The following is a 23,898-nucleotide window of genomic DNA, read 5'->3' on the forward strand; positions in this document are numbered from 1 at the left end:
ACACATCAATCATGTGTCAGTAATTTTCCCTCCAAATCTGTGAAAAGAAACCCCACACTTTAGGAAGAAGAGTCCATGTTTATCTTATGGGTTCCTATACCTCCATCTGAAAAACAGAGCCCTCAACCAACATTCACTGCTGTTACAAAAGTTAGTTAATGTGAACTCTCAAGAAATCACAAGAGAAGATTCTTAGAATAAGAAATAAGGTTCAGTCTGTCTATATCCTTAATCGGCTATAAACATTAAAATAAATTAGAATAGAGGAACATTCAACCCAGTTGCTCAGAAGTGCAAGAGACTATTTAGTTTGCAAACTGTGTGCTCTGGTGTGACGGAAGTGAGACTAATGAAACCAGAGAGAGCCGTGAGGATGCACACTCAATCAGTCTCCAAGTTACAAGAAAAGAAATACATATATCAGACAGGAAAAGGTAAAAAAACAAGGGCAAGACTTACTTTAAAATCTGCTAATTGTTGGTTGATGACATCCACCTCGGTCCCCACGACCCACTGGAGGGCCTCCCCCTCCTCTGCTGCTGTGGTCATATCATTGAGCGCTTTCAGCTTCTGATAGAAGTCCTCCACGCGGCCCAGGGTCAGCTCCAGCTGCTCCTGCCGAGCTCGGCTCCTCTCGGTAAGTTTGCTGCACTGTTTGCTCAGGGCTTCTAACTCCCTCTTGAGACCCAGCAGGTCCAGAGTCCCCTCTTCCTCCAGCATTTGTCGGCACTCTGCTTCTGAGGCCTCGATGTCCAGCTTGAGGGCTTGGATCTTGTTAAGGAACAGCCGCACATCCTCAATCTGGGACTGGAGGCTGTCAGTGTCTCGGCCGATAGCACCCATGCCATCCAGCTCATCGTCCAGGTCTGCCAGCTGAGAAAACATTTCTCGGACGCGGCAGTGAAACTGGCCAATCCCCTCCAGCTTGTTCTCCATGGCCATGCAGCCACTGTTCACTCTTTGCTTCACTTCTAGGAACTCCTGCTGGGCAACCTCGGCTTGATGGAGAAGCTGGGAAGCATCAGATCCATCAGGGGCATCCTCCACCAGGCCCCGAGTGAAGTTCCGCAGGTAGTCCACCTGGGGCTCCAGGGTCTGCAGCACTTCCTGCTGGGCTCTCAGCTTCTCCAGGTTCTTGTTGCTGCAGGCTTGAGAGCCGAGGGCATCAAAAATCTCAAGTTGGTGTTTGGCCCCTTCGACTTTCTTTTCAATATTCTTAAAACTTTCCTGGAACTCCTTCAGCCTCTGAGCCATTTCTTCAAGGGACCCCGTTTTGGCCTGTAGCTCTTCTGTGATGGAATCCATGTTCTGGTTGATACCAGCCTTCTCATCCCGGATGTCATCCTCATCTGTCTCTGAAGAGTTGATCAGAATGTCAGCAGCACTGTTCAGGATTTCCAACAGGGAGCGGCGCTTCTCCACCTCGCTCAGCATAGCCTTCGATCTGAGGAGATGGGACTCCAGCTGCACGGGATCCAGAGTGACCTGCAAGTCAGACATCTTGGCCTTACAATCTTCTATCCATGGCACCAGGTCTTCCACGTGCCACTGGTATTTCTGAGCCTTCTGCAGACAGTCCTTGAGCCTGGACTGTCTGTCTGCAGTTTTTTTACTAAGCTCTTCCCAGTGGCTCTTGAGCTCAACCAGCTGGTTTTGTAGAGTCTTCTTCTCTTCTCCAGGAGGCACAGAAAGCAGCAGAGATTCTCCTTCTGCCACAATCACCTCGTAGGAACCACTGTGCTGGTTAAGGCTCTTTTGAAACTCTTCATTCTCCTGTAGCTGAGACTGTAGCTGCTCCAGCTTTGCAGAGATTGGGCGGTTTTTTGCTTGCTGGCTTTGTTTGTCATCCAACCACGTTCTCAGTTCATCAAACATTTGCTGGAACTGCTGGGTGCTGGCAAGAGCTGCCTGGAGTCTGTTCATGCGATCAGCTGAAATGAGAAAATCAAATTTAAATCATCAAGTCTGAACATGGCATTCAAAATGTTTCCTGGGAGTATATGGTCTAATTGTAGGAAAAGGAAACTGATACTAACCAAAGAAAGGTCTACCTAAAAGAAGCAGAGCTACGTTCTTTCATATACTGTATCCTATTCAATCCTCACATCAAGTCTGTAAGGTGTTCTGACTAAGACAAGTTAACTTTTAACTTCTAAGCTAGTAGAAAGCCATAAATGTCTCCAGATAAAGAGACAACAAATTAATAACAAAATTTTTCTTGAACAAGGCCATCATAAGAAGTCTAGAACATGTTCTAATTTTGTATATATGATATTTATGCATGTACACATAGAATATTAATGAGTATTAATGAAAGTATGTGTGTAACTGTACCTATAAGTACATCTAAGAGCATGAATCTCTACCTGCTGGCTGGATTTATACCAGCACTCTTATCTTTAGGGTCATGGTATGTAAAGCCATGTAAAGTCATTGCTCGTGACCAATCAATGTGTGATGAGTCCTCACTGTAGCTGGACAAAGGTGTAGGGTCACACCGTTCTGAGTCCAAAAGCTACTTAAAGGTCACCTTAGATTCTTGGGACCACAAATCCACTCCTTCTTTTGGCTTGCCAACAATGATGGCAGCAGTGTGTTCTTCACCTCAACTCACCTGCAAGGTCTTCTAAACCTTGGAGGGGCAGGGCAACAGTCTCCAAACGCTTCTTCAGCTCATCCTTGAGGTACTGCTCACCAATGAGCACTGACAGCTCATCGCAGAGTGTCTGCGCCTCCTTAATCTCCTGGTCTAATTGCTCCACGTCGGATCGAATCTCACTGGTCTCCTCCAGCTGCTGCTTCACAGCCTCGGGTTGGGTGCTGATGGCCGACTGGCCACTCAGTCGCTGCCCAACTGCCTTTACTTTCTCTGATAGGTCCTGCAGCAGCTCCTGGTACTGGGTGCTTTTGACAACAGCTTGGTCAATATGGTTGGAACGGGCATTGAGTTTGTCAGTCAGTTCAATCCACTTCTCATTGATGCTCTGGAGCTCCTTCTGCACTTGGCTGGTGGAAGCAGAGGCATCTCCAGGGCCTGTTAGGATGCCCTGAGCTGCCTCGTTCAGCTGCTCATGCTGCTGCCTGCGTGCTTCGAATTCCTTCAGCATAAACTGTGATAGAAACGACACCACAATGTTTAGATAGAAAACAGATCTAAAAACAGTGTCAAACACAAACTGATTTTAGATTGTGCCAAGTAGTGCCAACTCCTTTTGAAAATAAAGCAGAAAACTCCAAAGACCAGGCTACTGAGAAAATGTAGTATCACTTTTAACAGCTGTTTAATAAAAAAAAACAAACAAACTTATTTTGAAAGGATCACTGATTGTGTCTCTTTTATTTCTCTTCCTTATTTGTCCTATAGTGTTTCAACATCAGTTACTAAGGTCCGCCTTGGTTGGGAAAACAAAGTTTGTTGACTGGATTGGCACTCATAAGGTCTGCCAGGCAAAACCCAGGCCTCTAAATGAGGAGCTTGAAATCCTGGGTCCCAAAGTGAACTATGTTACTGGCAGAGCTTGCCATTTCAACTCTAAATGCCCTGTTTTGCTTATTTCCTTTCTCAAATTTCCAACAGCACATATAAAGCTATATATTATAATAAAGCACAATCACATAAAAAGCTTCTTTAAAGGAGGTACTATTCCTTTTTACTCTTTTCTGTCCACTGCTTCACTCATCAAAGAAGTTAAGATCACAGGTTCTGGAGTTAGACCTCTGGGTTCAAATCCTAACTCCATCACTCACTAAGCTGTATAAACTTAGGCAGGTTTTTGAAAAGTCCCCAGCCTCCTTATCTGTAATATGAGGATACTAAAGTACTTACTTGGCTGTTGTTGGGATTAAAAAAGAAAACTTATGGAAAGTACTCAGCACTTACACTGAGTACTTTAAATATGCCAGGGCCTCAAGGACTAACAGATGTGTAAATAATGAACTATAATAGAATGTAACAGAAATTAAAATGCTAAACTGCTGACATGAACGTGGAATTGTAAAACCAGGAAGTAAAGGTGGTTAACTCCTTAGGGGATAAGAAGCACAGAAGAGGGGAATCAGGAAGGGCTTCCAGGTGACACTGAACGGCACACAAGTCCTCCCAGGAAACAGAGTGAGGCTGGTCAGAGGAGGGCCGGGGGCCGCAGAGGTGCGGAGATCCCGAGGTCTGGGAGTGCAGCGTGCTCAGGGAGGAGCTCCTCCCGGGGTGGGAAGAAGCCCGGGTATGTGGGAAAAGAGCTGGCAAGACAAACTGGCACTAGACTGTGGAAAGCCTTACGCACCATAGTGAGCAGGTATTTGAACTTTGTTCAATAAGCAGCCAAGAGCCACAGAGGCATTTTAATATATTCAGATATATGATTTAAGAGGATAACTTAATAATTGTGTGGAGGATAAACTAGACCAAGAAGCCCTTTAAGGGGCTGTTGTAATGGGAAGAGGCCCGAGATGCAGCCTATTAGCATGTAGAGTGGAGAAGAGAGGCTTAGGACAGTGGTTCTCAAATTGGGGTCTGGAGGCCCCTGGGAGTCCGAAGCCCATGCATGGCATCAGTAAGGTAGAAACTACTTTTATAAATACTAAGATGTTGTCTACCTTTTACGATTCTTATTTTCTCACAACATCAGCTATCACAACAGACTGAATGCAGAGGCAGATATGAAAATCTATGGGACTATTCTATTAAGTGCGACATTAAAAAGTTATTTATTTATTTATTTTTGGCCACAGCTTGCAGGATCTTAGTTCCCTGACTAGAGTCTGAATCTGGGCCCTAGGCAGTGAGAGCACCGAGTCCTAACCTCTGGATCACTAAAGAATTCCCAAGTCAGACAACATTAAAGAGATTTGCAAAGATATAAAATAATGCCATTCTCATTCAATTTTTTATATTTTGGAAAATATTCTTTTTGCATAAAAATGTTTATCTATGTTAGTGTTTATCTATGTTAGTGTTAAAAAAGTAATTTATAAATGTACATTTTAAAAATTCCTCAGTGTTTTCATACAGTTAAAATGAATAGATATCAGTAGATGAACACAAGCTTTTCGGGATCCTCAATAATTTTTAAGAGGGTAAAAGGATTTTGAGAGCAAAATGTTTACTTTTGGAATGGAAACCAAAGGATTAGAAAACCACTGGATTAGCAAATTTGTAAGTAGACTAAATAGAACTTGGTAATTAATTGGAAGCAGGGGCTAAGAGAAAGGGTTCTTTCAAAAATTAGTTTTAGGGGACTTAGTGGGTGGTGAGAAGATACAGAACAAGTTTAGGGAAGGATACAGAACAAGGAAATGTTCTAGGCAGGATTTCATCAGAAATGACATAAGGGACCAACCTACATCTCACAGATCCTCAGGATCTCAGGTCCTGAGGTCTGATCAGCAGAAAATCTTTAAGTAAAGCCAGCAGATATAAAACCCTGCATGAAGTAATGTGAATCACTACCACTGGGGATTGAAAGTAAAATATGATTCTAACATTTAGTCAGAAGTTCCCATTCTACCACCTGCTCATCTTACTGTGCCTCGGTCAACAATATCAAAACTACAGTTATTGAACGTTTGCTATTTGATAGGCACCATGATAAAGACCATACAAGCATCTCATTTAAAGTGAGGAAGTAGAGACTCCAAGAGGTTAAATGACTTGTCCAGGGTCATGTGAATCTATCTGTTGAGAGCAGCATTCAAACCCAGGTTCATGTGCCTCTGAGTTCTTGGCTCCAAAGCTGTCAGGAACTGCTCACCTGGACCTGCTGCTTTTGTGCGTTCAGCATGTTGGGGTCAATAGACAGGGGGCCCAGCACCCCCATCATTAGCTCTTTCTCCATCAGCCAGGGCCGGAGCTGGGATTCTGCAGCCTGGAAGCAGGCCAGATGACTTGCAGATTCCTCCAGCTGCCTTTGCCGAGCCATTGTCACCTCGGTGGCCCTTTCCCATCGGGAATCTGTAGAGAGGAAATGAGAGAATGGATTCCTTTATCCTCATCAGCCACTAGCCTGGTCCCTAATATTCTACAGGAAATGACCCCTGGAGCATTATTTAATTTTTTTAAGTTAAAAATAACCTGCATTTAATTATAACTAAAGTCACAAACGGTTTTGATTCATGACTATGGTGGTGGTTATATGAAACTACCCATGGGATAAAACTTCAGAGAAGTACATACGTACACAATACATGTAAAATACCTTATGCAACATATATATTATTTTATAACCTGTTTTTAAACTTACTAATTAAGAACAGGACATCTTTCATGCCAGTAAGTTTTTCATACCAGTGCACATTCACCTACATCATTTATAGTTCCATAGTAGGAGTATAGCATGTGTGCGTGGGTGTTAGTAGCTCAGTTGTGTCCAGCTCTTTGTGACCCCCCATGGACTGTAGCCCATCAGGCTCCTCTATCCATGGGATTTTCCAGGCAAGAATACTGGAGTGGGTTGCCATTTTCTTCTCCACGAGTACAGCATAATTTATCTAACTCCTTCACTGAATGTTTAGGTTATTTCCTGTTTTTAATTTTTATCATCAATGCTCTCTTTGTCACAGAAAGACTGTCCGTTTGACTTGCCCAAAGAAGCCAAACTTCTGACACTTTGAGTGGAATCTCTGAATTTTTTCCATGATCAGGTTCATTCTCTAACCCTACCTGCCTTTCTTGCTGGCTTATGACAATTAACAAAAAATAATTCTTGTTTACTGGATGTGCTGAAAGCCTATATTTGTTTGAGGACAAGCAATTTAGCGAATTTGTAACACCCCTGTGATAACATACTGAGCTCCTCTTGCATTTTCTTCCAGTTTTCTGCTTCTTGTGAGTTGGGATATGTTATCAGTAATCCAGCCAGGGCTTCCTTTACATTTTGGACTTTTGGAGAATTCTGTTCCAATTCAGCCAGGAAGGCCTAGGAGAAAGAACATCACACACACCATGAGATTTCTGGACAGGAAACAAAGCTTGGAGTTTAGAGGAAATGATGGAAAGATGGGGCAGCAATTACAGGCTCAACTTCTGATTCTCTCCACGACTTGTTTTATGACTTTAACATACCTAACCTTTCTGCTTGAATTTGTACTTAAAAGGAAAAGCTAGATGGCAAGATCTGAATTCCTTTTATGTAACATACATTAGTAACTATAGGAAAATAACTAATCCCTATAAACTGAAAGTGTCAGGAATTGATCCTGATCATGATGATGATAACAGTGATCCTTATGCAGTTGTAAATGTTGATATGCTAGGCTCAAATGGAATATTCAAACTTGGGGAGAAAATTGTTTACTGAATTTTTTACATGGTCTTATTTCTTCCACCATTTTCTCTAGTCCTACATGTCAATCCTAAGAATGAACTGCAATCATGGCAGTTTAGATCCCTCTAAATTGTGCTTTGATGGGATGTTTTGGCTACACCATCACATAGAAAATGAGATCTCATTCTCTGAACTGATGCTTCTGAGGAGGGCTATTGTCCTTATTCTCCTTCTGCAAACGGATCTGGTTTTGTTTCTCAATCCGATTTGTAACAACTTCTAATTTCATTGGCAAGAAAGTTCTCTGGGAGAATTTAGGCATACTAAGAATTTGAAAATCAAACACTCTGCTCATCATGACGGGGTGGTTGGCCATGTCTCCTTCTCAGGCCCCTGGGCACAGGCAGGAACACTAGTACAACAGCCCTTTCCTCTTAGTATTGAGATGCTGCTATTGTGAACACAGTACCTTGTTAGACTCAGCCTGAGCTCTCACTGTCTCTGTCTTGGTTGGAGATGAAGAGGCGTCCATGCCTTTCAGGACTTCCTCTTTTGATTCCAGCCACTGCAGCACCGAGCTTGCCTCCTTCTGAACTTCTTGCATTCTGCTCAGGACAGCCTGAAGGCTTTCCTGCCGTTCCCGAAGCAAGCCCCCAAGTTTCTCATATTTCAAGTTTACATCTGACATGTCACACTGGATTTCCGTCAGATCTAGCATCACAGAAACAGAAATCAGACTGGGAATAGTTCTCAAGTATCCCCACTGGTTCCTCACTAAATTATTCATCAGGATTAAGTATCTCTCCCACTCTTTCTAGTGAACTAGAGATTATCTTCCTGCTAAATCACATAAAAGTTCCTGTTTACAAACAAAAAGCAAAAGAGCTCTCATTCTGATTTTGGCATGACATACTCACATGTATAAATAAAATAATAAAATACTAAGTAAACACAGGAGCAGCGAAAGTAAAGAGAGTGAAGGATTTGACGTATTCTTCTACCTCTTTTAACTACAAAGAAAACTTGGTGGGGAGTCTCAGGGCTAGATTAGACCACCTCTAGTGTAACTTATTTATAATTCAAAGATTTGCATACATTTTCTTCCAAGTCTTTTCCTATTGGTCTTATCTAGTGGTCCAGTTTATTTGCTTGTACCTTTATTTCACTGCCCGCCAATCGGTTTTAGCCTTTAGCTAGCAACAAAGAGGCATCACGGTTACTTCTCCCCAGATTCTTACCCTTACAGACCATCCTAGCAGCAGTCTTTCCACACATATGGAAACATACACAGATGCAAACACGAACACTGTCCTAACACACCCAACAAAGAGGCACTGTTGAAATGGCATTCTCACCTTTGCAGGTGTGGTATCCGTTCACACTGCCTACAGAGCTTCCTACAGAGGGCAGTATGGAACCTGAGCAGAAGGACAGAGAGACAAACAGGGCAAGACAAAACGTGTTAGGAATACATACAAGCACCGAGTTTATTCTTTGGCACTCACTGTAAGCGCAGGTATCAGGAAGTTAACACAGCACAAGACAACATACTCGTGGAAAGAGACAGATCATTTTAGCTGCCAGGCAACACTGTCACTAGCGGTGATTCAGCTCCTTAGCAGTAACGATTACTAATCCTTTCTAGAGGAAATCCAAATTCCCTTCTTAAATCTCCAATTTGAACTCTTTGGACTCTGCCCTAATTTTGTGAAGCAAGTATTTAGCAGAGTGACTAAGTCTCAAGACAAATATCTGACATACTTTGGAATGAGGATTTATAATATAGCCAAAAAGGTTCAACTTTAACATCAATGTTGTTCACCATAATAAAAATAAACAGTAAGTACAATTAAGGACATAAAAAGCAGCATTCTTTTAGTAAAGACATAAAAGTGAGCCCTTCTTATATTGTTTCAAAAGATTCCCTGTCTTTTTTTTTTTTTTTCCCCATGACTTTCTGCTCCCCTTACCCCACCAGAAAACAGAAATTCTAAGTGTCAATAAATCTGGCTCATAAACATTCCCATAAATTCTGTTTAGGGTCGTTGGTTCTGTTTCTAATTACCACAGTTTGACCTATATTCTCTCCAAGTTGATTCCTTACGTTTCAGGAGTATCCCAAGTAAGTAAAAACCAGATCATGCAATTACAAAGATTATAAAGAAATGTGAAGAACAGTCATGACATAATGTAACATTCCAAGAGCTGACTAAGACTCTCACATGCACTAATTTCACTGTGGAAAAAGTTATGTGTGAGGTTATATTAGAAAACAGTGATTGCAAAATTTTTAAATGTTAAAATTATTGTATTTTCAATTAAAAAATAGATCAAACACAAAGATCATATTCCACTTCAGTGTGGTGATGGCTAAAAAGAAACTGGACTAGTAATTTGAAGAAGACAGTCTAGATAAGACTGTCACTAACTCAGTACATGAGCCTCAGTCTGTGGACAGACTTCAGTATCTTCTCTGGGATATGAAGATAATCTTGTCAGCTTTCACGGGGTTACAGGTGAGAGGTAGTGAGGCAGTGTATGTGAAAGCACTTTATGAAGCCAAAAGAGCTCACAAACGTAAGGAACTAGAACATTCACGCATTTTCAAAGATGGAAGAGAACTTTAAAAGCACTCAGGGTAGTGATCTTCACACTGGTTTTCAAAATAACTAAAAAGGTGCTTTAGGGACTCTGTAAATGTTTGGTTTAACTTTAAGGTTCAGCATATATTTCTAAGTACTTAGAAATGTCAGTAAAACATGCACGTTCTATCACGGTGAACACCACATTAACCCAGTAGATACAGTCAATTATTGCCTGGAAAATCCCATGGACAGAGGAGCCAGGTAGGCTACAGTCCATGGGGTCGCAAAGAGTCAGACACGACTGAGCGACTTCACTTCACTTCACTTCATGCTGCTTTTGGGGGGGAATAAAGGAGCTCCTGCACCTCTGTGCATACATTTAACTGCTTTCTGAGGGTCACTGATGGGAAAAATTGTAGTTCTTCTCTAACTCTTTAAAATATTCAATCTGACACATGTCCACTCATATACAAAGGAAAACATCTATAGCACATGTGTATTACATAAAATGACAAAAAGGCTCAAAGCAGGCTCTCATTAGGTAGAACTGTGTAATAACAGAACTCTTAACACTTCGTATAGTATAGTGAACTTTAAAAACTTTTGCCATCATTTGCACCTATTTATCTGTGTGAAGCATATTTTTTTGATACAGTGCAACTAAGAAAAAAATGGAGAAATAATCAAATAATGAAGCAGTCATTCAAATATTCTTTTCTTTCCTTCACATTTCTATATTTACTAAGATAACCTTAATATTCATTGATGAATTGATGGATTTTATAATATATAAAATGCTATAAATTTACTTATAAGGGAAATTCATGCCACTAAAATATTTTTATTTGTTTTATAGAGTATAGTTCTATAGGAGATTTAATTTTTAAATAGATGCTAGTAAAAGAATTTGACAATCACTGATCCATTTCAGGAGTCAGAAAGCGTTAGTTCACCAGCAGATCTGTCCCTCCACCTGTTTCTGTATACAAGGCTTTACTGGAACACAGCCACACCCATTCATTTATATATTGTTTATGCCTGCTTTTGTGCTACAATGGCAAAGGCATGTAGTGTGACAGAGACCATATGACCCACAAGCCTAAAATATTTACGGCCCTTTATAGAAAAAGTTTGCTGGGTGATGTCACAAAAGTCACTGAACTTAGAAGTTTAAGTGTTAGAAAATATAAGTTACCAATTCCCTGAAATGCTGTCACTTCTAGGTTATTCCAGACATCTTTAAAACTTTAGAATACAAAAGGAAACTAGCCATTCTCAGGGGGAAAAGAGAAAGCATACTTCACTCTTACTATTTAAGGGACTATGGGAATGCATTAACACAGTCTGGTAATAAAATCTAGGAGATCCCAGTTAACAACCAGCAAGTGACTGTGAGCTCAGGATGCATTTGTCTGAAAGACTTAATTTGTAGGCAGAGACTATTCATACATCTGGGCACACTCTTTGTATGCACTTCCAATAAGTATACCAGTTTCTGGTGTATCAATGCTGACTCCTAAAAACCTAGCCTCTCCCAAGATACGCTTATACCACTGACCCCAATTTAAAGTTAATGAATAGCCACGCTATTCACATATTTAGAAGAGGGAAATTCCTCAAGATGGAAAATCCTATTTTAATCCTTCTATGTTCATTTATCAGTTCTATGTGGGCCACCTAGTCTCTTTACTTCTCCCATCATGGGAAGAGATTCTGTAAAATGGAGCAATGTTACAAAGCAAAAGGGAAAACAGATCAGGTTGAGGAGGAAGACTGCCTCCTTTGTGAAGCCTCCTTTGTTCTCATATCCAACCTTGATTCTAACAAGGGGTCATCATCAAAGGCCAAAGGAAAGAATGATGTTTATTCAATACTTTTTCAAGAGCCTGCACTCACCGGTCTTGGCTTGAGAATCAGGTGCTGTGATCTCCATGATGAGATTTTCTAAAGAAGTACCTTTACAATTGATTTCCTCTACCAAAGTCCCCTTACTTGTCCAGTCATCTAGGAGACTCTGTTTAAAGAACAAAATAGCAGAATGTAGTATTTGGAGGCTTTCTCCTCATAATTATGGACACCTGTTCTACATAAACTCCCCCAAAGTTTTGTTAAGCATTAAGTAACCATTTTCATTTATTCAGTCATTTCAAGAACTTGGTTTAGCCAGCTGGAAGACTCAAGACCTTCTCATTCATTCATTCATTTATCAAGCAAAAAAAAATTTTTTTGAGCATTTATTATACACCAGGCATCATGCCAAACACTGGGGATACGAAATAGGATTATGACACAGTTCCTAAACCAACAGCTCAGATTATCAATTATAATGTGATAAATGATATTACAGAAATATGGAGAGCCACTAGACTCTGCTGCTGCTGCTACTGCTGCTAAGTCGCTTCAGTCGTGTCCAACTCTGTGCGACCCCATAGACAGAAACCAGCCAGGCTCCCCTGTCCCTGGGATTCTCCAGGCAAGAATACTGGAGTGGGTTGCCATTTCCTTCTCCAATGCATGAAAGTGAAAAGTCAAAGTGAAGTCGCTCAGTCGTGTCTGACTCCTAGCGACCTCATGGACTGCAGCCTACCAGGCCCCTCCATCCATGGGATTTTCCAGGCAAGAGTACTGGAGTGGGGTGCCATTGCCTTCTCCAACTAGACTCTAAGGACACAAAAGGAGACACATCTAACTGCCTGAAAGGAGGAAAGGTTGTCATTAAGATAAAGAGTTTGCCAGGTGGACAAAAGGAATACTATGCATTAAAGAACATAAAGGAAATGGTGTTGGAAGGTAAGATGAGGCGCTAGACACTGAGATGTAGAGAAATACACAGAATCATAGACTACACTTTGCATTTTCAGGGGAACTTTATATTGGGTTTGAAGTCAGAGCTCTAACCATCACAGAAAGCCATTACGAAACAATGACATCTGCTCTAAGACAAAAGTGTCCGGTAATATTGTCTCTAAGCTGTGAACTGCCTGCTATAGAAGTAGAATTTTACTCCTTTCCAAGAAAGGATATGATCCTAGGCTTCAACCCCTTCCTCCAAACTGAATTCCTACTTAGTTTGCTTTTGACTTAAAGCTGCAGAGCAGCAGCAGCAAAGACACAGAGTCATGAACATCTGGCAAGCTCATGCGCCAAACTTCAAACTTAACCTTGTCAGTTCAGACTTTGTCAGTTCTTTTATTAGTCACTCTTGATTCCAAAGAGCCACAGTTCTCAAACTCTGCACTGACTCATAGGATATTTTAAATTTTTGAGGGAAAAACAGTGACATCTGTTGGACACCATGTGAACAACTACTGTTAAGCTGTTTGGTTCTGACCACTTAGCAAGTGAGGTTTTTTAGGTTTTCTCTGGCCTTGAAGTGCCATGAAAAATGTCTTGAAACATAAAGGGCACCATGAACCAAGAAATCAGGGAACCTCTGTCCTAGGGAACTCTCCACAGCAAATGCTCCTGGCACCCTCTCTGTGAAAACAATCAAACTCTTCCCTTTCATCTATTCAGGATAAATCCTGTTTTACTAAGAAAATAAGGACAAATGCATGAGAGTTAGATGGAGGCTGGTTTCAATACAAATAAGAAACATGTTAGAGGTGCAAACAGAGCTGGATGAAAATGAATCAAGATAGCAGAGAAGAGATTTTACAACAGATGGGAGAAAGGTGGATACTACCCTTGTCGGTGTCTTCCCACTACTGACTCTAACTTTCTTTTAATTAGTTATGGAGAAATTCTCTAAATTTTGTGATCACATGTCTGGTCACTTGCTCCCATATAACTGTCTAACACACGATGAGAGTGTAAGCTTCTCAAGACTGGACTCTGATCACCATTTTTCCTATGGCTTACCACAGCATGACAGGCATCCCCCTAAAGAGCTGAAACTTTATAGATATCATTCCCAGATTTTTTTTTTTTTTAGTAGATGTTTTGGTGCTCAGTGCTTGGACAGGGGTAGGCGGAACTCACATGAAGAGCATGGAGGCACTGCTGTTCTGATACAGATGGACAACTTGGGTTTCTCACACCACTCCCCACCACAGATTGAAATGAGTACACACTAGCTTCAAAACTGCTGTCTAGCCTGACTCCTGGGGATCCTTTTGTTCACCTACCTTCAGGTGTTCAATCTGCTTTTCCAGCTCTTTAGTACTCATGAAAGTCTCTGCAGGTGGAATATTCCCTTCAGTTTCCTTCAGCCATTTCTGGAAAGTCCTAACCAGCTTCCGGAATTCATCTAATTGCTCCTGGCAAGACGATGCATCTTCCTCTCTGTCAAGGGAGACATTTTGTTACTTGCCAGACGAAGCTTTGTAAAGAAGTCAACTTGAACTAAAACTAGGTTTGTTCTAGGACTCTAGGCATCAGTTTCCTAACAGGGCCTTCCCATCTCATAATCTTTTCCATGGCAGCTCGGACTAAACAACCACATATAATGTAGGAGAGCATCAAACTGAGGAATCTGTTGCCCTTGTTTGGACATTTCTGGGGAAAGAAGTCTTCAATCTTACTCGAGGCTAAAGTGAAAGTGAGAAAAACTAAAGGGAGACTGCTATTTAGGTACTGTGATACAATGGAAAGAATGCAGGCTTTGGATCTCAAGTTCAGCTCTGCTACTTCTTAGGTCTTTGACTCTTTTAAGGCCCAATTCACATGCTAATTCCTTGAGCAAGGAAGATGCCAAAACTGAGGCTCAGAGAAGTTAGGCTAAGCACACCCATGAGTCAAATAAATCAAGGAGAAAGAATTCAATTTTGAAATTAAGTTTTGGAAATGGTCACATCTGTTAGACTTCAGACCAGTGATCCTGGTTCTTCATATAGCTAAAGGCCCTCCGCAAAGGGAAAGAAAGACAAAACCTGCTTGGCCTGTGTCCTATCCCTTTCGCCTGCACTAAATAACCTCCTGCTCACAGTGGTGATTTGAGCAACTGCTTTCCTCTAGTCACTAAGGCAGTCCTCTGCCAAATCGAGATATTTATAGCTAAACCAAGAAAAGTCTTATCAAACTTTTAAACCCACATGAGGCTTTCTGAGGAGGGAATTATAGCTTTTCAACAGTGAGCCAATAACCTGAAATCAGCCACCTTTGTCATACATTCCCATGTTTGCCTTCAAGAAGAATCCAGAAACTCCTCCATTATAGCAACTGAAATGTGGTCAAAACCAGCAATGTGAGTGCCAAATAACCTCTAATTATGTCTGCAAATTCTCTTCCATTTTTTCTCATTATTTCTAATCCTACCACAATCCTTCTTGCTGTCTTGTGATTTATTCTGTTTGGTCCATGTGACTTGGGCTTTCCCTTGTACAGAGGGGGAAGTGAGTCCCATTACTGAGAAGGAACTCACTATTTACTAACAGAAAGACCACTAAGTATTACATAGACCGAGTAGCTTTGTCTCAAAGAGGCATTTTCCAATCCCTTACAGCTCAGTATCAGAATTTTGATGCTATCTTTTCTGGTGAAGGAGAAGTCATTTCATTCAACAGCAAGAACAAATTAGCTCCATGACACTGACACACATATGAAAACTCACCTTTCTTTAATCGTCTTCTGTAGCTCTGTGAAGTCCTCTTTGAGGTTCTGCACCCTGTCTTGGTGCTGGGACAGGTCCAGAGCAAAGCCACAGGAGCTCAGGTCAGTGACTAGGTGCTCAAGAGCATCCAGATTCTCCTGTTGGTCTTCCATTTCCAAATTGAGCTCCTGCCAAGCAAACAAGGAAATGTATTCAGTCCTCTGATCTTTATAAATACTTAAGACTCTAAAAGAATGAAAGGTATCTAGATTAAAGCTGGGACATATTCTCTCTAATCGTAGAAAAAGAGGGAACAAGGACTTCCCTGGTGGTCCAGTGGTTGGGAATCACTTGCCAATGCAGGAGGCATGGGTTTGATCCCTGATTTGGGAAGAGTCCACATGCCCAAGGGCAACTAAGCCCATGTGCTGAGCCTGTGCTCTAGAGCCCAGGAGCTGCAACTACTGAGCCCGCACACCCTTGGGGCCATGCTCTCAACAAGAGAAGACACCACAGTGAGAAACCCATGCACTGCACGAGAGAGCAGCCCTCACTTGCTGCAACTAGAGGAAGCCCACACGCAGCAGTGAAGCCCTAGGACAGTCAAAAATAAATACACTGAAAAAAAGAAAAAGAAGGAACAAGAATTGAGGGTGTTCACTATGTTGATTGCTAGATCAAAACATAAAATATGTAGGATTTCTCCAATCCACTTGAGAATGGCTGGAAATTAGAAAGGAGCCTCGTCTCCTTTAAACAAATCTTTGAAGAATCCAGAGGCAGGATGACAGAATAAAAAGAATATAAGTTTCTGGTGCAGAAAAGATGTGAAATTCAATCATGGCTTTGTCACTTACTAGTCTATGATCTTAAGCTATTAAACTTCTCTAAGCTTTCATAGTCTGTCTATTCTTTAAAACAGGTAAATAAACTCTTTACTGTTATTTAACACCATATTGAAGATATTGGCCAATGCAATTGGGTAAGAAAAAAACATTTTGTGGCATGATAATTAGAAAAGAAGAGATAAAACTATATTTGCAGATTACATGAAAGTATATTTGTAAAATCTCAGAGAATCAACAACATAACCAGATTGAAAAGTGAAGTAATCCAAGAAGGGAGAAGAATATAAACTCAACATATTAAAATTAAGAATAACACAATAGCAGCATAAAAGGTACAATTTTAGGAATCAACTAATAAGAAATGTACAGAACCTTTACAAATAAAACTTTAAAACATGTCTGAACGACATGAAAGCAGACCTGTAAACGTGGAAGAACGTCCATGAAGATGTGTGTGTGTGTGTATGTGTGCACACACATGTTGTGAATAAGTGACCCAAATAAAATGTGACCAACATTTTTCTCTAAGACTGATAAAGTTGATTCAAGTGTTCACATGCAAAAATAAATGTACAATTATAGCTATGAAAAATCCTAAAAAAGAAAAAAATGGGGGAGATTAGCCTTACCAGATAGTAAAACATAGCATAAATCCTCTAGAATGTTAACAGAAAGACCAGTGAAATAGAATAGAAAATCAAGAAACAGACATGAATACATATGACATTTTGTATATGATAAAGACAGATTCTCAAATCACTGGGGTAAATACAGATTTTGCAAATAAATGACAATGGGACAACTAGATAGAACTTTGGGAAAACATAAACTTGAATTTATACTTCATATATACTTCAGAATAAACTTGAATTGTTAAAGTATTAGAATTTTAAAAAGAGAGGAGAAAAAAAGAAACTGTGTAGGTAGAGTTCATCATAACCTGAATGTGGCAAAAGGCTTTCAAACTATGACTAAAAATACATCTTCAGTAAAAGAGTGATACGTCTAGCCTCAAACCATACTCCAGAGTTACTACAACTATACTACAAAGCCATCAAAACAGTATAGTCTTGGCGCACACACACAAAGACATATACATCAATGGAACACTATAGAAAGCCCAGAATATAAATGGATAAAGAAGATGTGATACATATACACACACACACACACACACACACACACACACACACAGAGGAATATTACTCAGCCATAAAAAGCATGAAGTCTTGCCATTTGTGACAACATGGAGATATCTAGGGTGTATGATGCTAAAGGAAATAAAGCAGACGGAGAAAGACAAATACTGTTGATCTCATTTATATGTGAAATCTCAAAAACAAAACAAGGGAACAAACAAAAATGAAACAGATTCATAAATACAGAGAATAAACAGGTGGTTGTTAGAGGGAAGAAGGGTGGGAGAAAGGCAGAAACAGATGAAGAGAATTAAGAGGCGTAAATTTCTAGTAATAAAATAAATCTAAATCACAGGGATATAACATATAGCATAAGGAATATGGTCAATAACACTGTAATAACTCTGAGTGGGGACAGATGTTTACTAGCCCTATCATGGTAATCATTTCATACTGTATTGAAATGTTGAGCCACTATGTTGAACACCTGAAACTAACATAATATTGTATGTCAACTGTATTATTTCAATTAAAACAAAAACTGATAAAATCTACTGTGTAAAAATTTAACAAAAAATTTTACATGACCAAAAAACATCCTAAGGAAAAACAAAAGACAAGCTGAGAGAAAACATGGCACAAATGAACTTACCTACAAAACAGAAAAGACTCACGGACACAGAGAACAGACTTGTGGTTGCCAAGGGGAAGTGGGGTGGGGGAGGGAAGGACTGGGAGCCTGGGATTAGCAGATGCAAACTATCACAGGTAGGATGGATAAACAACAAGGTCCTACTATACAGCGCAGGGAACTATGTTCAATATCCTGTGATAAACCATAATAGATATTAAAAAAAAAGAACGTCTGTAACCAAGTCACTATGCTGTGTAGCAGAGACTGGCACAACATTGTAAATCAACTATATTTCAATTAAAAAATTAAAAATAAAATAAAAATAGGTAACAAAAAAAGAGAGAGAGAGAGAGAAAGATTTCCTAATCCTACCCACTGAAAGGACCTAGAAGCAATGGCATCCTAGTGGCTCATGCAGTATCTGGATTTTGATGTCTAAATATAATTCTCCAGTAAAAATAGGCTTCCTTGGAGAAATAGGGGATTTCATGGGACAGGGAAATTACAAGGTGACCGTGACACACTGTGCTGAAAGTAAGACAGTACTAATATACTGTAGGGACATGTCAAAAAGACACCAGGAGACAGCCTAAGAGGCTCTCATTGAGCAAAAATGGGAAATTGCTCGAATATAAAAAAGAACAATAATGATAATGAATATGGGACCCCACGGTGACACTCTTTTACACATTTATAAAGAGAAAGGAAACAGCAATTGGTAGATCGAGATGAAAAGTATGCAAGTGTTTACTGTACTATTCCTTTCACTCTTCTAGAATCTGAAAATTTTTCAAAACAAAAAGCAAGACGTGAGGAGAGCAAACCAAACCAAACCAAACAATGAGCTCACAGTACAGTATGGAAAAGGTCACATAGCTGGATAAACCCAAGGTAGTGATGTGGGCATAGAGCAATGCTAAGGTACTACAGGTGGGTAGGTGGGCAGCTGCAGCCATTCTGGAGCTCAGGTTAGCCACTACTTGATCAAATTAAGTACAGGCATAGACTGTGATCCAGCAATTCTACTCCTGGATACACATCTGAATCTGTGGAAGGTCGTATTTTCAGCTCTGCCTACTAGGTGTATGGTAGGATTACACTTCTCTACCCACCTTGAAAGTCAGGTATGATCGTGTGAAACTTGCTTTGACTAATAAAATGCAACTGGATATGGTGTGCGCTCTTCCCTTTGCAGTAGGAATCATGAAAACATATGTCAGGATGAAGTTTCCATCAACTTGAAAGACTGAGTGATTATGGCGAGCTAAGTATCCCTGCTGATCTGGGCTGAACACATGCTATGAGTGAAAAATAAAGCTATGCTGTGTTTTTTAAAAATGAACAAACAATACCAAGTTTACAGGATGGCTGTGAGAATTCTTTTAGACAATGCAGGTCAAGTTTCCAGTGTACTGACTAACATACTATGTGCTCATACTCAGTAAACATTTGTTGTTCCTTGCCCTTCCTTCCCCTTTTTCCACCAATCTGGCAGATAAAGCCTCACCTGGATCTGTTGGAAGAAATGTGCAATATCCTGATCTGGCTGATTCCCAGAGGCCAGCAGCCGACTTTTGTTTTCCATGAATTGCTGCAGCTTCTCAGAGAGATGTTCAAACATCTCTGCCTGGGGCAGAAGCTTCTTTAAGGAGCTCTCCTTTTCTTGCTGCTGTAGACAGAGCTGTTCGAAGCGCTGGCTCACCTCAGCCAGTTTGCCCTGCAGCACAGCGGCCGTGGTGCTGTCTGCTGTTTCCATGAATCGGGTCACCATATCACGGGTGGCCTCCAAGCTGCTCTTCTGCCGAGCAATGTCCTGCTTCAATTTCTGTCATCAAGAGCATATCTGTCAGCTCCTGGCTCACTTATTCTGGGACATCCGAACCACAGACTAATAAACTTCTAGTAACTACATGCTCACCTCCTCAAGAAGGCTTGAAGGATTCCAACTGAACCTTCAGAACATCACCGATACTCTTTCTTCTCCACCCCAGGCCACCAATGACTTTGCTCTTTTCACTCTCCCTCAAGTTTACCAATGGTTTGGAAATTGAGCGGACATACCTTTACACTGATTAGTCATCATCTCTAAGTCTATTAGAATATTCATGGAATACATTCTTTTCCTGATACTTTTCCAAAATGATGTCACTATGGTAGGTGGCAAATATATCCTCTATGCTAACGCCTGGGGTACAAGTCTCACCATGTTAGTGGCCAGGGCTTCTTGGATGACTCCTGATGACAGCGACACCACCTGCTCCTCTTCCAGGTTATTTTCAACTTCTCTGATGGACTGCAACAAGCTGTCCAGGCTTTCCTGGACACTCTGAGACTGGGCAATTGCCTTCTGCAGCAGAGCAGAGCGCTCCGCCAGGCTGCTGGAGAGGTGTTGGAAATGGCTGAGTATGGAATCTGGAAAATCAAGGCCGTGACAAGAAAAAGTGGAGACAATTTTTCTGTTGCACTTTTTATAAAATGTATTTAAATTGTACATGTTAGTTATTATAACAATGGACATCAAGGCAAACAGAATAAGCTTAAATACATCACTATTTGAACCAAACTCAATAGGCATTGTATATTTAGCACCTACTAAGTGCCAAAAATTGCGCTCAGTGCTGAGGACTGTAGAGTATTATGATAAAGTCCTGCCTTCCACAAACATTAAAACTCTAAAAGAGAGTGTAGGTAGTGGAAGGCATATCAATTAACCATAAAAATAAAATCACAAGTGCGATATTGGTACTAGGAGTACTGTACTAGAGAAGCCAGAAGGAAAAGTTATTTCTTATCTTTACTTCTTGGGGGTGGGGGTGGGGGTGGTGTCAGGAGTTTACCAAGGAAGTAACTTCCTGGTTACATCTAGAAGCAGGAGCAAGATTTCATCATGCACAATATGCACTTGATAAATTTTAGCAGCTAAGAAACAGGACAAACTTAAGGGGGAAAGCAATGAGGAAATGACTAGCTCATTTGGGAAAGGAAGGAAGTTGGGCGTGGTAGGAAGGCGAGTGTCTGCGGAAAAAGGGTTGAAGCCAGGCCACGAAGGCCTCCTATGGTGTGAGATTCAGCTTCATTAGAGGGTTAGCTCTTTGTGCTTGGATCCACAGCTCCTCGCCAGCAGCACAGATGCTTGTACACCACAGTGTGAGATATCACAGAACAGAGGGACACACTTGGAGGTAGGGGAGCACTCTGGCCACTGCTATTTCATACCTGTAGTTTCTTGAACATGCTTGCGGTCTGGGGCTGGCTCCCCTTCAATTTCCATGAGGTCGTGAGCTACTTTTTGGAGTTTTTCTACAGGTACTTGATGCTCAGCCAATTCCTCCTGCAACTGCTGCTTGTCCATGAAAAAGGACAAAAGAAAACTATTAGAGTGAAGTAATCAAAGCTGGTTTCTAGGGATCGAGAGCTACTGGGCAGCTCTGTAGAATAATTCTGTTTATCTATAGCAATAGACGTCAGAATACAGTGTTCAGGAATCAGATCTCGTCCAAGGCATCCCGACCCCTGCCTTTCACCTCTGCAAGCACTTGCTTTGCTTTGAGGGCACTCTGGGCTGTGTGTAACAAGACCCCGTGCCCTGGCTCACCTTTGTGGTTGCAAACTGCTGTTGCAGGGCCCCAGGGTCGGAGGCAACTGTATCTGAGAGGAGCTTCTTCACACTGGCCTCGCAAGCTTTCATCCAGGCCTGTAGGCTGTCGGCGCTGCTCTGAAACTGCTGATACTGGCCTAGCAGCGTGTTCAGGTGAGCGCCCAGGCGTGTACACTGTGCCAGAGAAAGAAGGGAAAGCAGACCAAAGCAGGTCAGGCCAGAGGCAGCAGCCTCCCAGGCAAGTCCAAAGAGGCCTGACTGTGCTCCAGGGACCTGACTGTGACTGCAGGTAAGGGTAGGTGAGCCTCCCAGGTAGACAGGAGCAACCATCTTCTACAAGTGGGTCCTGATTGTTTGATCCATACTATCCACCCCAACTTTACTATATACCGGGGAAGACTCAATGAGTTGTATGACAGGCTACCGATGAAATACACATCAAGCTGCAAGCATAGGTGGGGATCAAAGGTACAAAACATTTTCCCTTTGGGAACGTTAAAGATGTTGGCAAAAACATAAGACTGGTAAAAAGAACTAAGCAGATTCTGTATCTTAAGAGCTAAAGGAAGTTCTTTGATAGGGAGGAAGATTAAGGAAGATTTACCCTAAATGTTCTGTCCAGGAATGAAGACTATGTATTTGGTTTAAGTTTCCCTGTGCTGTCTTTTGGGAGTCCACGCCTGCTGGTCAAGATACAGGGAGGCGATCACTCCCACCTTCACCACTGAAGTGAGATATATCCCTAGATAGTGCTCAGGTCGAGCATAAGCCCCTGGGCCTCCACATTTCCCCCCCCCCCCCAGAGGCTCATAAAGACATTCTGCAAGTCCACTTGCTCACTGTGTCCTGAGGTTCTTACTGTAAGCCCCAGAAACCACCCACGGTTGTGTGAGGGCTGCCAGATGCCTCGCCCGTACCTCTGCATGGAGAGCGCTGTATCTTTCTGTCGCGTCTTTCAGCTTGGCCTTCACTAAGGTTCCGGTTGCTGATGCTTCCCTGCCATCATCGAGGCTGTTTCCTGTGTCCAAGACCTTCTGTCCTGAGATAGTCACAAATCGCAGGTCTCCTTTGTGGGAAATGACATCCTCCGAGAAGCTCCCCTGCCGCTTCAGCAGGGCGGGAAGGGCCTCGGGGCTGCTGCCTCCCTGATGCATGCTCTCCAGCTCTTTCTCAGATCGTTCCAGCCAGTTCTCAAACTCTCGATGGTCCTGCAGAAACTTCTGCAGCTCATCCCGCAGTGTTAGCACCTGCTTCAGTTCTGCCTCCGACTGGGCCAGGGAAGTCGCATACTGCTCCTTCAGCTCTCCAAGCTTCTCTTGCAGCAGCTGTTGTTCCTCGGGTGTGAGGCTGTGGCCGTGCTGGTCCAGGAAGGCCTGGGCTGACTGCGTAGCTAGGATGAAATTCTGCTGCTGAGACAGCAATTCTTGGTGACGAGCCTGGCAAAAAGAATCCCCCCAAACAAAGGACTATCAGTAGGGATACCACAATGACTTGGTTATGTCTACAGCCGGAAGTAGGGAGAGATCTCAATAGGCCACTTTTCCAGCTGCTCAGATATCACCAATCTCTCTGAATTGCTAGGTATTATGCCATATGCTAATCCCAGGTGAACTGATTTACAAAGGATCTGACAGCTATCACGTGTTATCTCATCAGACTTGCGCCACCATCTGCGGTGCAGGTGGACTATGTAATTCCCGCATCAAAGAGGGGATGCGTGAACGCCAAAAAGGTGCTGTATGTCTTAACAGAGGCCATGTAGATAATTATGGGACAAACTGCGACTAGAACTGGAGTCTCTTCACTAAACTACCCCAGGTCAAAGAGACGGTACAAGTGGCCAACTAAAACTACCCACACTGATGGAAGGAGTGACCAAGCTTCACAAGTCCTACATGTGCCAGCACAAAACAGGCCATCTGCAAATGCTAAGCTGTGAAACACCTCACGCATATGTCCCTGAAGAGTGTTCCTGCTAGAAAACGTCTTGGGAAACTAGTTTTTCAGATAAACAATTTGCATATTAGTAAGAATAGACTGTATTTCTGCATAGTACAGATAGTACAGGTAGTCTGCACTTTGTGTGTGCTATGTTTATGTGCAGACATGTGGACCGTTTTTCTATTTTAAAAAGGGAACATAAGTTCTTTGAGGAGAGTTGTGGTTGCTTTGTTTTGTTCCTAAAATGTTCTTCCCGAGGCTAACAGAAGACAGTGGCTGCTTAGGAAGTGCTCTTGACTATCTGTACCGTGAATGCAACTCCCTAGAGAAGGACAATGGCAACCTGATAGCTTCAGCTTGTGAC

General features: G+C 41.8%; 1 protein-coding gene across 1 annotated transcript in view; it reads right to left on the reverse strand.

Moving 5' to 3' along the window:
* MACF1 (microtubule actin crosslinking factor 1) overlaps positions 1-23,898 on the reverse strand; it is a 340,332-nt gene that overhangs the window by 84,774 nt on the left and 231,660 nt on the right. The window contains exons 44-57 of the mRNA XM_052636851.1: positions 22,511-23,029; positions 21,591-21,767; positions 21,212-21,335; positions 20,199-20,407; positions 19,503-19,820; positions 15,396-15,562; positions 13,972-14,128; positions 11,741-11,858; positions 8,615-8,677; positions 7,729-7,970; positions 6,782-6,911; positions 5,748-5,947; positions 2,615-3,110; positions 460-1,931 (exon numbers count right to left, since the gene is read on the reverse strand). Of these exons, the coding sequence (XP_052492811.1) occupies positions 460-1,931; positions 2,615-3,110; positions 5,748-5,947; positions 6,782-6,911; positions 7,729-7,970; positions 8,615-8,677; positions 11,741-11,858; positions 13,972-14,128; positions 15,396-15,562; positions 19,503-19,820; positions 20,199-20,407; positions 21,212-21,335; positions 21,591-21,767; positions 22,511-23,029 (4,392 nt within the window). The remainder of the gene's footprint in view (positions 1-459; positions 1,932-2,614; positions 3,111-5,747; positions 5,948-6,781; positions 6,912-7,728; positions 7,971-8,614; positions 8,678-11,740; positions 11,859-13,971; positions 14,129-15,395; positions 15,563-19,502; positions 19,821-20,198; positions 20,408-21,211; positions 21,336-21,590; positions 21,768-22,510; positions 23,030-23,898) is intronic.

This window comes from Budorcas taxicolor, chromosome 3 (assembly GCF_023091745.1).
Source record: "Budorcas taxicolor isolate Tak-1 chromosome 3, Takin1.1, whole genome shotgun sequence".
Taxonomy (NCBI): Eukaryota; Metazoa; Chordata; class Mammalia; order Artiodactyla; family Bovidae; genus Budorcas; species Budorcas taxicolor.